Source organism: Pectinophora gossypiella, chromosome 9 (assembly GCF_024362695.1).
Source record: "Pectinophora gossypiella chromosome 9, ilPecGoss1.1, whole genome shotgun sequence".
Taxonomy (NCBI): domain Eukaryota; kingdom Metazoa; phylum Arthropoda; class Insecta; order Lepidoptera; family Gelechiidae; genus Pectinophora; species Pectinophora gossypiella.
This window is the reverse complement of record NC_065412.1, coordinates 4413134-4430283: the sequence shown is the minus strand read 5'-3', so window position 1 is coordinate 4430283 and position 17150 is coordinate 4413134. Positions and strand designations below refer to the sequence as shown.

General features: G+C 36.4%; 2 protein-coding genes across 2 annotated transcripts; both read left to right on the top strand.

The window, feature by feature from the left end:
- Nucleotides 1–223: 223 nt before the first annotated feature.
- Nucleotides 224–17115, top strand: LOC126369774 (uncharacterized). The gene is made up of 16 exons (XM_050014340.1): nt 224–710; nt 1051–1135; nt 1240–1284; nt 1361–2787; nt 3213–3326; nt 5340–5470; nt 6993–7146; nt 10407–10486; nt 11736–11757; nt 11994–13087; nt 14358–14574; nt 14920–15046; nt 15170–15240; nt 15324–16670; nt 16776–16903; nt 16985–17115. Exons 1-16 carry the CDS (start codon nt 583–585, stop codon nt 17062–17064), a joined length of 5250 nt encoding a protein of 1749 aa, XP_049870297.1. The 5' UTR covers nt 224–582; the 3' UTR covers nt 17065–17115.
- On the top strand, nt 11020–13795 carry LOC126369390 (uncharacterized). The gene is made up of 7 exons (XM_050013781.1): nt 11020–11094; nt 11355–11413; nt 11524–11568; nt 11736–11757; nt 11869–11906; nt 11994–13270; nt 13354–13795. Exons 1-7 carry the CDS (start codon nt 11059–11061, stop codon nt 13419–13421), a joined length of 1545 nt encoding a protein of 514 aa, XP_049869738.1. The 5' UTR covers nt 11020–11058; the 3' UTR covers nt 13422–13795.
- Nucleotides 17116–17150: the final 35 nt, after the last annotated feature.

Genomic DNA, 17150 nt, shown 5'->3' with positions numbered 1-17150 from the left:
ATGTTCCAGCTCTATTAGCCAATACAGAATCAAAGTTAACATTTTGGCAAGTACATTAAGTAATTCGCGTTTCGCAGCCCTAAACACGTCAACTTAATCTAGCCAATCATAAAAGCTTACACTTAGCTGAAATAATTATTAAACTAATGGTCTCTTGCAGGTGGTCGCATTATAATATTCATAATACAACAACCTAGGTTCTTGATCGGTCGTCGTCGACGTTGTACGCTCGTATTCGCAACATCCTTTATACGGGTTGGCGCGGTCATTAAAACTTCGTTGCTTTTTAAATGTCGGGATTTCCGCGTCGTAATGTTTAGTATTGATTCAATCGTTTAATGTGATGGACTCTGACTCCCCAACATTGGGAAGGCTGTGGGAACTAGATGGTAGTGTGCGCGGTGTTTTGCATTCCAGCGGAAGTGATAAGTTATCAACCGGCCGGTTGGTCATACTTTGCCATTATCTGGCTCAAGCTCGAACAATAACGTTTTAATATAGGGACAGAGGGAAAATAGTTCTAGTCGTGGTCTAATAGTGCTATGTGCAGTCCCAGTAGCTAAGAGCAGGTCATAAGTAAAAATGGCATCCGTAGCGGTTGATGGACGAACATTCAAAGTGATGTTAGGAGTTGTATTGGTGTTTCAATTGTTGGCATTATGTGACTGTTTGAAACTGGGTGATGAAGGTGTCTGCAATTTAGATATACCGTAAGATTTTTGATTTATGTTTTAGTTGTTTTAAGTTTTTGTAGAGACTTCATGAAAAAATAATAATACAAAAATGTAGATAAAATGATATATGTAGAGGTCGATAAAAAGGTTTTTAATGTTCTACGAAACTGAAATTTAAATTAATACTTTGTTTTACCTGTCTTAGTGAAAATTCTGATATGTTACAGCATATCTTTTCCTACAGGAAAATTTCAAATTACCTAACGGTTACATACTATTATTACGGTTATTCGTAATATGAAACAACCAAACCGCAAGTTACGGTAAGATATCGCGCTCTACATAAATGTTATTGTAAACATTTGTATGGTTTCAGTGTACCGAAGACACAACACAAGCGGTTACCCATCAGAGTCAAATGTCCGAAGGGAACAAAAGAATGTACGAAGAAGGAAAGGGAGGTAAGCATTAGAGACAAAAGAACAGACCACCTACTTATTTGCTCATTACACATAGGTTACGTTATTCATAAATCCATTAAAATAATATTCGTTTCTGTTTTCAGTATTTCTCACATTTCAACCCGAAAACAGAGAGATGCTGTATGAAGGTACGTTAGCCACAGTGCGCTTTTTATTCTTGATGACGAACTTGAGAAAAAGCTTATGTCTTGCTTATATTTTCAGAAATATACGGAACGTCAGAAAAGAGTAAGTTGTTGTCCTGGCTGGGAATACATAAAAGACGAAGACATTTGCAAGGCTCAGTGCAGGTTTGGCTGTGAGAACGGTCGATGCGCCGCTCCGGACGTCTGCGAGTGTGAACCGCCACTTTACCTGATAGGCAACAAGTGTATACCGCCTGTGTGTGACCCAATCTGCGTGCACGGCAGATGTATCGCCAATGACACCTGCGAATGTGACACTGGCTTCAAGACCCACAACTCCACCCACTGTGCTCCAGAGTGTGAGACAGGCTACACCAACGATCCTGAAACCTTAATGTGTATTCCAAAATGTGACACCCCTTGCTTGAATGGCAATTGTACCGGTCCAAATACTTGTACGTGTTTGGAGGGATATAAATCACAAAATGAGTATATTTGCGTACCGGATTGTACGCCGTCATGTGTCAACGCTGTTTGCGTGGGACCTAACACTTGCTCCTGCTTGGAGGGCTATAGATTCAACACTAGCAATATATGTAATCCAGTTTGTGATGCATGTGTTAACGGCGAATGTGTCGCACCTAACACGTGTGACTGCCATGAAGGTTATATGAAGAAAGACGGCGCTTGTGCTCCTGTTTGTGACCCACCCTGCAAATATGGGGACTGCTCTGCGCCAAATGTTTGCCGATGTCATCTCGGATATGAAAACGATCATAAAAATAAATTTGATTGCGTTCCAATATGTGAACCTAGATGCGTCAATGCTTTCTGCGCTTCCCCTAATACATGTGTTTGCTCTTCCGGCTACCAGCGTACAGGTAATGACTCCATATGTGAACCTATATGTGACAAATGTAACCATGGAGATTGTGTAGAGCCAAATGTATGCCAATGTCACGAAGGTTATTCGGAAAGAAATGGTACATGCACACCAGATTGTGAAAAAACGTGTAATAATGGATTTTGTTCAAAACCGAACACTTGCAGTTGTAATGAAGGATACGAGATTGACGAAGAAGATAGATTCACTTGCACACCGGTATGTGATCAGAGCTGTATTAATGGGACATGCAGTGCACCGAATAGATGTTCATGTAATGACGGCTATGAACCGACAGATATTGAAAACATTTGCAAACCGAATTGCAAATCTTGCAGAAATGGAGAATGTGTTGCGCCCGACGTTTGCAAATGCCACGAAGGTTACAATTTGACCGAAGGCAAATGTGTCCCTGTTTGTTATGAGCCTTGTCAGAACGGGTACTGTTCTTCGCCAAATATTTGCACTTGCGATGAAGGATATAAGAAGAATACATCACGGTCGTCCACATGCTTCAAGCCGTGTAAAGATGCTTGCGAGCACGGTGTATGTTCACTGCATGGGATCTGTCAGTGTGATCGAGGGTACCAGATGATGAATCACACGTGTTCACAGATTCCAGCGTAAGTATCAATAAAATGGTAACAATACCTTTCAATATACAAAGATCACTAAAACCGTAACATTATTGTAGATATTATATATTTAAATATATGCAGTACATGTAGACAGACATTTTATAATATGTTATAATTAATTTTAGGTTTGTTCTTTATGTATTCAGTTATCAAATTTGTTTTCATTAAATCATTTTCTGTTAAAATTTTCAGTAATTTTCATTACATACATTATAAATTAATCAGTTCCGAATATGTAATTTATTAAAATTAATATGATATGGGTTGTCGAATAAAGAGATAGTGTTCCTTGCCCTTTATGATGAATATAAATATTGATTTGTGCTATACAAAAGTCTGTAATTTTTTGATATTTTAAGTTTTTTTCGTATTAAATGCGAAGTAATGAACATTGATGTTTAAAATTCCAGTGTAGACTGCAGTAGCTGTAAATACAACTGCAGTTCTGGAGACTGCTGGTGTGAGGATGACACACCTTGTGTTGATCAGCCAGCGGTGGAAGCTGAAATGGCCGGTACCACAGGGTAAGTTATTTTTATTGAATCCTCTTTTTATGGGACCTTTTCGCCCGCGATTCCATCAGCGAGAACTTTTATTAGATAAACTGAAATTTTCCTATTATTTGCACTATTTTCTTAATTTTACTTTCCGCAATGATCTTCTGTAAGATACAAGAAAATGTAAAAATAAAGACGAATGATATTTTTCAAGTCATTGTCAAGTTAAAGGGCGGCCGACAGAATTAAGTAGGGTGTAATTTATGTACTTATGTATAGTCAAACACGTCTAAAACGGAAAATTCCACTTGACATTAACTCATGGTCTGAATCATTCCCCTCAGTATTCGGTACGATGTCACTGTATGCACACCCTGTATGTATATATTTTTTATAGACCTGTTAGACTATAATCTCAGCTAATATTAAGTGACGATGTGGTCTGGCTTAAAACGGAACAGGGTTTAACTAATGAAAAAGGCAAAGATTTAGCCTTCTACTATATTCTAGATAGTATAAATATCAGGTTATTCTTATCTATCGTAATAATTGAGTGTTTTTAACCACAGCGAAGTCGCTGAGGTTAAAAATCAAGTGATTTTCTGATCATAATCGCTATTGTTCTATCCACGAGTACCATTTCAGAGTTAATATCCTATTATTTATTTCGATAAAAACATAATAAGAATATGTAAATACAAAAGTTTATAGTATTATAGTCATGGGTTACAATGTTCTCTATTATTCTATTAGTATTGTATTTATCATTTGGTTAATTTCCATGACTCATATCCATAACCCAAAGTGTTATTCGCATGTGACTTGATAACGAAATAAGCTCTACATAATAGGTACATTTAATTAATTATGTACTTCGATCATATAATTGGGTTAAATAAGTTTAGTTAAACAGTAATTTCCATCATCATTGACCCATTATATTCATTATGCAAAAATTGCAAGGTTATAGTTTGGCAAGTGGATATTATAAGAATTCAAATAAATGCTTGACGAATTTATGCGGATTTATTATGATTTTGGTTAGTTTTGCTTCTATGCTGTTCTGGGAGCAAATAAAAAACATAGAACACGTTCAGCTGCTTGTCTTCCCGGGCATGTCGTAAAAACCGACAGAGGGATTGTGTCCTCTAACATGATGGACTAATGTTATGGGCGATAGGCTGATCCCTTATCACCATAAGGTTCATCATATCCAGCTTAGGACTTCGTATCAACAGTGGCTGCAAGTTGTCTTTGATTACTTGTGGCTCTGCCCACCCCATTAGGGATTACGGGCGTGAGTTTATGTATGTATGTATGTATGTTGGTTAGTAAAATATTTGGGAAATTAAATTATGGCAATAATTGTATGCGAAGTGAAAATTTGCCATATATTTTTGTGGGCTCAGCTTACCCCAACGGGATATTTGTATTTTTGTGCAAAAAGCAAAATAATAACGGGAAAATCAGATAGAGTAGTTTAAAAAAATGATCGATACTTACCTTTTTCGGTCTGCGATTGTTGAAGTTAAGCAACTTTCGCAAAGGCCGGTCATAGGATGGGTGACCACAAAAAAAAGTTTTCATCTCGAACTCCTCCGTGCTTCGGAAGGCACGTTAAGCCGTTGGTCCTGGCTGCATTAGCAGTCGTTAATAACCACCAATCCGCACTGGGCCCGTGTGGTGGTTTAAGGCCCGATCTCCCTATCCATCCATAGGGAAGGCCCGTGCCCCAGCAGTGGGGACGTTAATGGGCTGGTGATGATGATGATGACTTCATCATCGCGTCCAAGCAGTGTCCGGCGACGGCGACTCCTAAATGTCTATCCCAGGTCGTTTTTATGATGATGACTTACCTTTAGAGTGAGTAAGCGGATCCAGTGCAAATGGCGTAAACGCTAGGTGATGATAAAAATTAATCTCTGTTGTCTGAAAGAAAAATTCGTTCCAGTTTTTGTTTGCCGAGTCATGTGGTTTTTCATAGAACATCCAAAAGAGTATATTTTATCTAATTGTAACGAATTTCACCTTTATTTTTAGGCTGGCTGGGTTACAACTGACGTGGACTCTGGCCGCAGCCATCGGAGTGCTGATGCTAACGTTGGTGATGTACATGATGCACCGCATCTATCGGCAGCGCAAGGAATGTGGCAGCGAAGATCCGAACGAAGGTAAGTACCTAATATTTTCAAAAATTTTAAAAACTATCAGTCTAATTTATTCAACGTATTTACAGCCTTTATAAACGAGCAGCGGGTTAAAAAGGCCACATCAAAGCAATTCATCTAAAAAAGCAATATTGCTATTTGAAATTTGTTTGCATTGCGTACTTTTACTATTATATTTGTTTGCATTGAGTAGCTCGGTGGCGCAGCGGTAAACGCGCTCGGTCTGCGATTGTTGAAGTAAAGCAACTTTCGCAAAGGCCGGTCATAGGATGGGTGACCACAAAAAAAAAGTTTCATCTCGAGCTCCTCCGTGCTTCGGAAGGCACGTTAAGCCGTTGGTCCCGGCTGCATCAGCAGTCGTTAATTACCATCAATCCGCACTGGGCCCGCATGATGGTTTAAGGCCCGATCTCCCTATCCATCCATAGGGAAGGCCCGTGCCCCAGCAGTGGGGACGTTAATGGGCTGATGATGATGACTTACTATTATATGCGCAAATGTCGGATTGCAATATTGCTTTTTAAATGAATTGCTTCGATGTGACCTTCCTCCCCCAGTCAACATCGGCTCAATGTCGACTTCTGCTGACTACCGACGCATAGACTGTTGTTGAAATGCTGACAGAGGCTGACAGCAAGCACTGCTCGCGTGTAAGAAAGCTACAGTCACTTTCAAAATATTTGTTATTCTACGTCATTTCGCAAAATGCGTGTTTCTTTTTATTTTTTATGTGAAAGTTTACACGATTTATGTTTTAAAATTTTAATTTCAATTATTCTTCTTTTTCATTTGTTAACTTTATTTTCTACTTTTTATTATTACTTTAGTTAGTATTGTGTGCGTCTGTAATTGGCAGGCATACCGAAACTTTCCTATGTGTATATTACTTTCTATGTTTGTGTATGTATTGCTGATGCACCATAATAAATAAATAAATAGATAGATTCGTTGTTGATTTGTCTTAAACATAGAGATTGCTAGAATGATAAAATTGTTAATATACGACGTATAGACCTACTAAATAATCTTAAAATGTTCACTTTTGCGTATTGATATAACAGAATTAAAAGTAATGAATAATTTAACATAACATAAGTTCAAAACTAAGTTCCCAATCACGCTAGTCAGAGGAACACCCAACGCAAGATGATGACAATGTTGTATGCTAGTGACATGAATAATTTATTAAAAACAAAAAACATAAACAGCCTATACAGTATACACGTCCCACTGCTGGGCTCAGGCCTCCCCTCAATCAACCGGAGGGGGTATGGAGCATACTCCACCACGCTGTTCCACTGCGGGTTGGTGGAGGTGTTTGGGCTAGTGGCCTTGGACAAACGGCTTAGCGTGCCTTCCGAAGCACGGGAATCTTAATTCAGTGATTAGTATCAAGATTAATATCAGGTGATTCAAGCCTGTAATGTCCTTACCAACCAAAATACATAAATATTGATAAATAGTGATTTCGACATAATTATTAATAATTATGAATAATTGATTGTAATATAATATTTGTTTTTAGGTAACCGTTACGGGAGTGTTGTGTACACCGTACCAGATACACTAATTCAGCGTAACGACTTCAACGACTGCCAAGACGACCAGGATGATGAAGAAACGAAAAAAACCGACCGACTGCTCACATCCGAACAAATTATCGAAAATGAAAAGCTTTAGCTGGTGTTCTATCTGCACTAGATAAGATAGATAGTACAGGGGGGTAATTTTGCGTACATTTGGGGGGTTAAAATGGCCACATCGAAGCATTTCATCTAAGAAAGCAATATTGCTATTTGACATTTGATTGCATTGCGCACTTACTTTTATATGCGCAAATATCAAATTGCAATATTGCTTTTTTAGATGCATTGCTTCGATGTGGCCTTTTTAACCCCCCAAATGTACGCAAAATTACAATAAAAGCAAAATTGTGCACAAAATTTTACTCTTATAACGTGAATAGCAACCGTGACTGTTTTTGTATCAGTTATTTATACAACGACATTGTCCCTACAATCAATAGTGTATGGCCAGGCGCGCACTACGAGTGTTTCGCCGCGCGGCAGAAAAGAGCAGCGGCATAATGTCGCACTGTAATACTGCGCTGCTGCGGTGACTCTGCCGTCAAGTGCGCGCAATGAAATTTAAAACTGTTTGGTACAGTATTACAGTGCGACATTATGCCACTGCTTTTTTCTGCCGCGCGGCGAAAAACTCGAAGTGCGCGCCTGGCCTATTGTATAGAAGATTAATCTGTAAATAGCAATGACGAACTACGTACATAATTAAAACACATAATAACGGGTTCTTACCGCGTTTAAATGGGGATATGAGACTCCCTACGTACAGCTAATTAATACAAGGAAAACTTACCTTTAATTTGATGTAATTTACAATAAGGCAATTAATTATTATACAGTAAGGGTCCTATCTCACGAGGACACCATGACGGCGTCACCAATAAAGTATGCATTGTATAAAGTGATTGTGCAATCAATTTTTTACCGATAACTTAATCCAAAATAATTTCCCGCTAGTGAGATGAAGCACGAAATGGTCACATTATGTATAACATTTGAAAAAAAAATGTGCATCTGTAAAAAACGTTGTTCTAAAATTGTATTGTGTGTACGTACGTATAAAGTACGTCTCGTGTCTACTCTAAGTATTATTTCTAAGTCAGTGATGAACAAATGATTTTTGTATGAGATACGTTTCGATAGAACAGTACTGTTAAGTACCTGATAATTATAAAAATAATGAAAACAATATACGTTCCACTATTGGATTGAAATCTGGGGGGTTAAAAGGTTATAAAAGCAATATTGCTATTGCTATTAAAATTTGACATCTGTGTGCACTGCGCACTTACTTTTATAAGCGCAAATGTCAATAATTAAAACACATAATAACGGGTTCTTACCGCGTTTAAAACAACGCAAATGTCAAATTGTAATATTGCTTTTTTAGATGAATTGCTTCAATGTGGCCCTCACCTCACCTGTTAACCCTCCTGCTCTTATCTGTTTTGCGTGGATATTACTCCACCACACTGCTCCGGCGGTTGGTGGAGAATTTTAAGCATTAGTTTCATAAGTAGTGACGTCTTATAGACATCTAAATACGTAATTAGATAAATTGTGACATACGAAATAGAATAACCGGCTTTTTCATTAATGTCAGTTGGTTATGAGTTGATTTATATAAATAGTCCTTTCTATGGTCCTTTATACAGGGTGTCAGTGACATCGTAACGAAAATTGATGGATGATTGAGCCCATGATTATTATGAGTTGATATCAAGTGGAATTTTCTGTCGCAAAAATATGGAACTGGAAACGATTAAAAAAACATGAATTTTCCGAAAGGAAATTAATTCCACTTGATATCAACTCAGAATCTTGGCCTGAATCATCCCCTTCTTTACTCGTTACTGTGTCATTAACACCCATACGTACTTGTATGGTTACCTGTACGTACATGTTACAATGTCACTTTCACCCCGTAAGTGACATCGTAACGAAACCTAAGGATTCAGCTCATTAAGCTGAGTGATATCAAGTGGAATTTTCATCATCCCTCTCAGTATCCGTTACGATGTCACTAGTACCCTGTATACTGTAACCGAGTGTAACTGTAATGTGTTGACAACAACAATGGTTCACTTTATTTTTTCGGTTCTTTCAATAATCGTTTGTAATATAGTGTTTATCAAAATACAACTGTGATTCGTCATACAATTATTTCTTACTATAGGTCAGTGATTCCGTTTATTATTAAATTATTAAAAAAGTACCTTTTTATTTTATTACCTCCTATCCGTTACTGTTGTCCTAATTCCAGAATCAGAACTCTTGTTATTATACTATGTATTATACTTATTACTCGCTACGAGGAGCTCGGTGGCGCAGCGGTAAACGCGCTCGGTCTGCGATTGTTGAAGTTAAGCAACTTTCGCAAAAGCCGGTCATAGGATGGGTGACCACAAAAAAAAAGTTTTCATCTCGAGCTCCTCCGTGCTTCGGAAGGCACGTTAAGCCGTTGGTCCCGGCTGCATTAGCAGTCGTTAATAACCATCAATCCGCACTGGGCCCGCGTGATTGTTTAAGGCCCGATCTTCCTATCCATCCAAAGGGAAGGTCCGTGCCCCAGCAGTGGGGACGTTAATGGGCTGATGATGATACTTATTACTAAAAGAAAACACTGTGACATAGTCCTGTATGCTGCTGGCTGGCTTCTCAAACGAGAAGCGCCGCGCTGGTTCGATTCCCGGCATCGGACTTGCACGAATGAATTATTATGTAATATATCTTAAGAGAAACTTCTCCGCCACAGAAAAAAATAGGTCGTTGGTCTAACAGAATTTTCGGTGTTACTTTTCATCTTGCGATGGATGCACCTCTGACTACCTCAAATTGGTGAATAATCGTGAACGTATGTAATTTTACTGCACTACAATTGAAAGACCCTCCCGAAACAATATTCTATATACCAAAGTTATATATTATATAACTAGTGTATGATTAAGTAACTTCTGGTTATACTAAAAAAACAAGTATGATTGAAAATTATGGGGTGGGGGGACGCATTTTGATCGGACAGACTTACTCTCACCTTAACTTTTCCGTTTTACCATTTTGGTTAAAAACATATTTTACTAATAGAAAGTTCCTCTCTCTTTGAGTTACGGAATTTATTATAATGAAATATGTATGTACCTATCCAATAATAAAGATGGCGGACAAAGCCGCAGACGCCAAGCTCATTTACGTCGTAGAAAAAGAAAAGTTTTATTAGTGTTCACTCTGGATCTGCTAAAACAAAATCAGATTCTGAAAAAAGAAGAATTTTACTAATACAAAGGTCCTGTATGGGATATTTGTATTTATAATTGTGATCATGATCAGCATGTGAAAGCTAGTCATTGAAAATCTAGCAGACCCGATAATCCAGGACTGACTGTTAAATTAGGAGAGCCAGCCCCACCTAAAATGGGAATGAGCAAAAAACAAGAAGGTGATTATGAATCCAGTTATGAACACCTACAGCGCAAGCCCGTCATATATCATTGTTTGCAATAATACAATAATTGTCAAAATAAAACGTTTCTGCTAAAAAGCTGTAAACTAGGAGTTTTGCATTTGTTGATAAGCTTTGATAACAGAGTTTTTATTATTAATTTTTGTTTCCTTATAGAATGAAAAACTACTAATATACTACGGAACTTCTTGTAAAATTATAATTTCGATACAAGTACAAGTATTAAGTAAGAATTATATTAATCACTAGTTCTTATGTGGACTATCTTGTGGGTACTTAGTGCCTTATGTCAACAAAATAAATCCTTAGATAATGTCCCCTGGAGAAAATCATGCATATTTGTTAAAGTATTTGTTTTTGTCTTTGGGATGTTTATGTATGTCGTTCAATTGTTTTCTTTTTCAATATCAAACTTGTGGCATCTACCAACAGACTAAGGACCCTGGCATTTACTGTAGGTTTTTCAATATCTAAACATATTTAATTGGCTCTCATTACAACTGAACGAAGTTGATTAGTATCGTTGTGTTCGTTGTTATCGTAGAATCATGGAAAAAGTGTTAAAAGTTATTTTATTTGTACTGGTATGTTGTAGTTACTTACTATTATAGTTTTGTAGAAATAGCAATATTATACATTCATTGTAGTCTTGAGTTTTTGCTTTAACATCTTATCAGGAGTAATTCTTTCGCGATCAGCCCTTGTTCGGATGATAACTTCCTCACCTCATCATATCACCTTAGAATTTCAGTGGTGTGACTGCTATTTGTTTTATCATAAAATACGTCTAGACCCAGTCCTATAGGGATTCACAGTTACATCTGTCTCTCTTCTTATTTTTAAGGGAACAGTGGTCAAAGCAAGTGACTCTGAAACAGTATCACCAGATGTACCTAAGAGCGCGTATGTAAGATGGCACAGCTTTGTATTTTGTAGCTATACTAATAAGAACTTTAAATATTTATTATTTTGTATTGTGTTATAATAAATTATTGTGTTACTTCGTATTCCAGAGAATTTGTACTAGACGTCAGGAAAAATATCGAAAGTTGCAGTCCGTAAGTGTTTGTAATTTTAATAAATATCGTTATCTTTTTTTTAATTTCTCTGTTCTGTTTGAAATATACCTACTTAAAGTTCTTGCATTCACCATCTCTATAATAGTACAAATTGATTTTCAAATCGATCATTTTAATACCTACTACAAAACAGTTTTCCATTTCAGATCGATGTCACTACCAAGAATGGTAAGTTATGATCTTTTATAGATTCATCAAAAATAGCTTAATCTATACATTTAACTTACTTATCAGATTAACATAAAGTAATTATTAATCATTGTTATTATTGTCTTTTAGGACAGCTGCAATATAAATCCTAAGCTAAGCCTTGATGGGTAAGTTATTATTTTTCTAATGATGCAATTTGAAATTATTGAAAGAAAGATTCTTATTACAAAAAAAAAATATATATATAATTTCAGGGAGCATCTTTCTTTAACATTCAATGATTTATGTTCATGCTTGATGTTATTGAAATATGAAGCTAATTTGACTTCCACAACGACATCATCAAAAGTAGCTTACAAAAGAGAAGTAAAATCTGAAACATTAAACATAACTGATGGGGAATTAAACGCTACTGCATCATTCAACGTGACAGTAACGGAATCAAGTTTATCAGTAACGTCTGCACCAACCGAGTTGGAAGAAGAAGCAACTGAGTTGGTACTCACACGAACCGTGCTTGCAGGAGAGAAAACGAAAACTACACTTGAACCTGAGGAAACAAAGAAAACAGCCACCGCAGATACTATCATGGGTTTCATCACTGTAAAGGGACGATTTGCTACAACGTCATTAAAATTGCCGTATACGGACTTAGAAAAAAATGCAACGGTATTATCAGAGTCTGAAAACTATGAAGACAAAACAACAACAGTGCCCATTGTTCTACCTTCTAAGCATAAAGAAATATTTAACTCAACCGAATTACTAACACCAATAAAATTTGAAAATGAAACAAGTTCGACCATATTAGCAACTTTAGCTAAGCTTGTGAATGTAACGACGAAGTCCGTTGTGTACGTAGACACAACAACATATACAAGTGCACCTATAGTCGAAAAAGATAGATCATTAGCACCAAAAGAAACTGATTATAGGGTAAAAACAAATTCAACTGAATATGTGACAATGGTACCAATTTATACAGGGATTGAATTCAGTGATGGCGAAGTACGACATTATGGTGACATTGATGAGAAAAAAAGAAGTTCTGAGGAAGATTTTTCAGATGTTCCGGAAGACATGTATGCTAAGTGTCGTAATTTAATGGAAATTGGAAATTATTCAGATTTATCGTTAATATTAGTCTGTTTAGAAAAAATTAAGACAAATTCAACAACTACTATGGACTGGTCTGGAGAAGAGAATCCAGTAATGTATGACATTCCTGAAATAGATGACAGTGGAAATTTTACAATGTTTTTAGCCACTACATTTAAAGACAACGATGAATCAAAAGAATTTATGCCAACAACAAAACCAAATATTGATGATCGTGATGAGGTAGCAAGTATACCAAATACCACAAGTTTTAACAGTGAAACTTATACAATTTCTTCACGAATAAATGACTCGCATATTGCCAAAATGAATGCCTATATTCTAATCATCATGGCGTTGTCATTGGCATTAGTAATATTCTGGGTCAGTTGTTTGTTGTGCAGATTGTTTAGGAAACGAGGAAGCTATTCCGGTTAGCATTTATATTTATATTCATTGACTTTTATGTAATGTAGAAAAGTAAAATATCTATTATAGGTTCTTGTCTGTTTTCAGTTCAACCGTGCGAAGAGAGTGTGGAGATCGGTGTTGTATATAGAAATACAGGGAATGCGCCAACGTAATAGTGAAGATAAGAAACATTATGATTTCTAATTTTATATGAACACTTCAACAACTTTACTGTACTGTACATACGCTGCAACAAATCATTTGATACATTTTTTTCTGAAAATTTTAGTGCCTTTGACAAAATGCTCAGCAGTAGAGCTTTGAAGTATCCTCAGCCAATGTTCCTCACCACACATATAACAGAATATCCCTAAAAACCTCCCACTTCTATTTTATTCTTGAGAACTAGAATTTCACGCACTTCAGATAAAGGGGATATCCCTATACTTAACCTTTGACATATGGATTATTGAACATTTGTTATTAACAGAGTTTAAGTTTAAAAGATACATAAATACAATAAACGTTATGAGTAATAATTGCTTTATCAAGATTTTTTATATGTACGTGTAATTGACGGAAGTTGCGATTCATCGGTCTGCAAACTATGTTTAAAATAGGATGGATATGAATTCATGCAAATTCAGGATAAAATATGGTCTATTTATTACTTATGATCGAATTGAAATGGAAAAATGGCTTGTGAACTTTACCCACCCGAATATGATAATTATTATTTCGCTTTATAATTATTGTAGATTTAAATATGTCCTGCGCAGGTGACGGCTCATCATCATCATTGTAGATTTGTGACAGTTGCCTACAATATTTATTATAAGTAATTTCTATTAATAAGACGTCAGAACACAAACATGCTTGATCCTTTGGTACACTAGATAGAATTAAAGATTTCAATATCGTGAGCTTAATAAATATAATATATTTTGTATAGGAGGATGCTGCAAGTTTTTTTACGACTCCGAACATGTCCGCGACCATTTTTTTTTCCTTTTTAACTAGGTAATTGAATTCTTCATCATAACTTTCTGATCTCTCCAAAACTATATTAATAATTAAATGGCAAATGTACTCGTATTCAGATACAGTATGAATCATATCTACCCTACAATATACCCTGCCAGGCAATATTTATAATAATTATTTAGTATTCATTTATCGTCTTGTTTGTGCGTCCGATACACTGAGTGAAATTGTGTTATTGCGAATGGTTGAAATTATGGATTCCAAGTACATCTATGTTTGTTTGTCCTTATTTTTCGTGTTTATTTCAAATATAGATTGTCAAGTTTGTACCAGAAGAGCGGTGTAAGTACCTACTAAGTCTTTTCTTTAACGTTAATTAATTAAAGTCCTTATGTTGAACCGTATAGTGAAAGTTAGCCGGTCCATCGCCCACATAGATAGTTTATCATGTTGGTGGGGATCTCTTAGTCGATATGAATAAACTTAAGGCGGGGCAAAAAGAATATTGTTCGATTTGGCGCTTTCTAGACCTAGCAGTTGCTTTTACTTAAAAATATTTACAAATCTGGAAAGAGCTACACCGACAAGAGCCTGGCTCCAAATATTTCCATGAGACCTAGCGTAGACTTTTGATTGAATACTCGTATGTAAATTCCACTTATTTACAACATGGCCTTTATCTTGCAGGGTTACATTGACCACTCGCACACCCTACATGTACACATACAGAGAACAATACCAAACACGGTGCTGGTATGGCGGAACTTGCTCCAAGACCAGGATTCGTTCTAACGTTGGCTATAGGACTGGTTTGGTAATTGGTTTTAGTACATACTTGACTGACCCTTATTTCCAAATATGAATCGCTTTTAAAAAAGAAAACTATTTTTAAGAGGGTTACATAAGGGTAACTTAATGTAAAAGCTGTCATTTTCAGAAACGAGAAGAAAAAGTTGTTAGCTATTGTTGTGATGGATATATTCAAGACGATACAAGTACAGATGACAAGTAACTACCATTCTCAGTATTTTACTATATAATACCTTGTACGTAAGCGTAAAAAATACTAATTACCTTGTTATTATTTTCAGTATTGTCTGCAGCCCAATTTGTTGGCCATCGTGTAGTAATGGTTACTGCAAGAGCCCTGGAGTATGTGAGTGTAATGTTGGATATTTGCCTGATGATGTTAATCCTCGGAATTGCTTGCCTCACTGCGAGCTTGGCTGCGGCAATGGAATTTGTGTTGCACCAAACACTTGCGAGTGTAATTTTGGATACTCTTTGAATAGCACTTGTCAACCAATTTGCACAGAACCATGTGAAAATGGGAAATGCACCGCGCCTGATACATGTGAATGTCTTGACGGGTACAGAAAAAGTGATAAAAACAACTGCGAGCCCTATTGTACACAAGGCTGTGAACATGGAACCTGTATACAACCAGAAACATGTAATTGCGATGAGGGATATTTTATGGAAGACGATCAGTGTGTTATGCATTGTAATGTTGACTGCGGCAACGGAACTTGTATTGGTCCTGATAAATGTGAGTGCGATCCAGGATACACCTTTGAAAATAGCACATGCCAACCAATTTGCCCGGAACCTTGCGCAAACGGTTATTGTGGAGCACCATTCACTTGTATTTGTGATCCGGGATATACTCAACGATGGGGAGGTTGTCATCCATATTGTAGTAAAGAATGTGGCAATGGAATATGCGTAGCACCAGAAACTTGTGAATGTGAATCTGGATTTAAATTTAATAATTCGAGCGAATCTAAGCGCTGTGAACCATATTGCTCGAAACCCTGCGTGCACGGCTCCTGTATAGAACCAGATCTTTGCGATTGCGATGATGGATACAACATGGACTTTATTTCCGAGACTTGTGTACCTGAATGTATATACTTTTGCGGTAACGGCTCATGCGTTGGACCGAATGTTTGTGAATGTCATCCAGGCTATGAAGAGAAAGAAGCAAGGGAAATGTATGATGAAACTGTATGTGAACCGATTTGTATTAACTGTGATGGTAATTGTATTAAACCACACACTTGTCTATGTGATTTAGAATTTGAAACGAAGAATGAAGCTGCTGATGGTAGAGACTGCGAGTGCTTTGAAAACTGTTCAGACATTACGAGGCAATGCGTGCGAACAATATGTGTACCTAAAAGTATACGTACAATTGAAACATCAACTGCAGCTTCAAGTAACATACCGAATAATGACCAGGATTCAAATCTGGATTACGGTTTGATGGACGAATCATTTGAGGCTGAAACTGTTAGTACATACGTTGCAGATAGTTGGAATCCAAAAGTTGAAGGAGGTCATACATCATCGTCGTATGTAACTGAGAGAGAGGATATTAAATCAAACAAAATAGATATTTATTCTGCTAAACAACAGAAAGAAATAGAAAAATCTAGGTAAGTTACACAGCCTGACTAAAAAGACAAAAAAAGATACTATATATTTAAAATTAACTTTAATTTAGCACAGTAACATTTGATAAATTAAATGAATGCTTACAGATCTTTGACGTGGATTTATGTTGCGGTTGCACTGATTATAATTCTTATTTTAACTGTGGCCATTATACTTATCATTAAGAGGAATACCGTATCCAATTTTTTTAGAGGAGGCAGCTATGTCGTTGATGGTACGTATACATTTTATTAACTTCTTTATTTATTTTTATATTCCGTGTAAATTGTTTAAATAGCATTTTCTTTCATTTTAGATAAAGAAGAAGACGCGTTACCGTCGAGGTCTATTGATATGAGATTCTCAACTGTGAGAAATAATCAAGAGGATACTTAACTTACCACTTTAATTTGTATACTTCTCGAGAATTAAACTATTTATTATTAATTATTGTTTTTATATAACCTACCCATTTTAAATAT

Bases quoted from the DNA above. Each gene is read 5' to 3' on its own strand.
- LOC126369390 (XM_050013781.1), top strand. From the start codon at position 11,059: ATGGAAAAAGTGTTAAAAGTTATTTTATTTGTACTG. The intron at 11,095-11,354 runs GTATGTTGTAGT...CTTATTTTTAAG, and splicing joins AAGTTATTTTATTTGTACTG to GGAACAGTGGTCAAAGCAAG. The intron at 11,414-11,523 runs GTATGTAAGATG...TTCGTATTCCAG, and splicing joins CCAGATGTACCTAAGAGCGC to AGAATTTGTACTAGACGTCA.
- LOC126369774 (XM_050014340.1), top strand. From the start codon at position 583: ATGGCATCCGTAGCGGTTGATGGACGAACATTCAAAGTGATGTTAGGA. The intron at 15,047-15,169 runs GTAATTGGTTTT...TGTCATTTTCAG, and splicing joins TTGGCTATAGGACTGGTTTG to AAACGAGAAGAAAAAGTTGT. The intron at 15,241-15,323 runs GTAACTACCATT...TATTATTTTCAG, and splicing joins GATACAAGTACAGATGACAA to TATTGTCTGCAGCCCAATTT.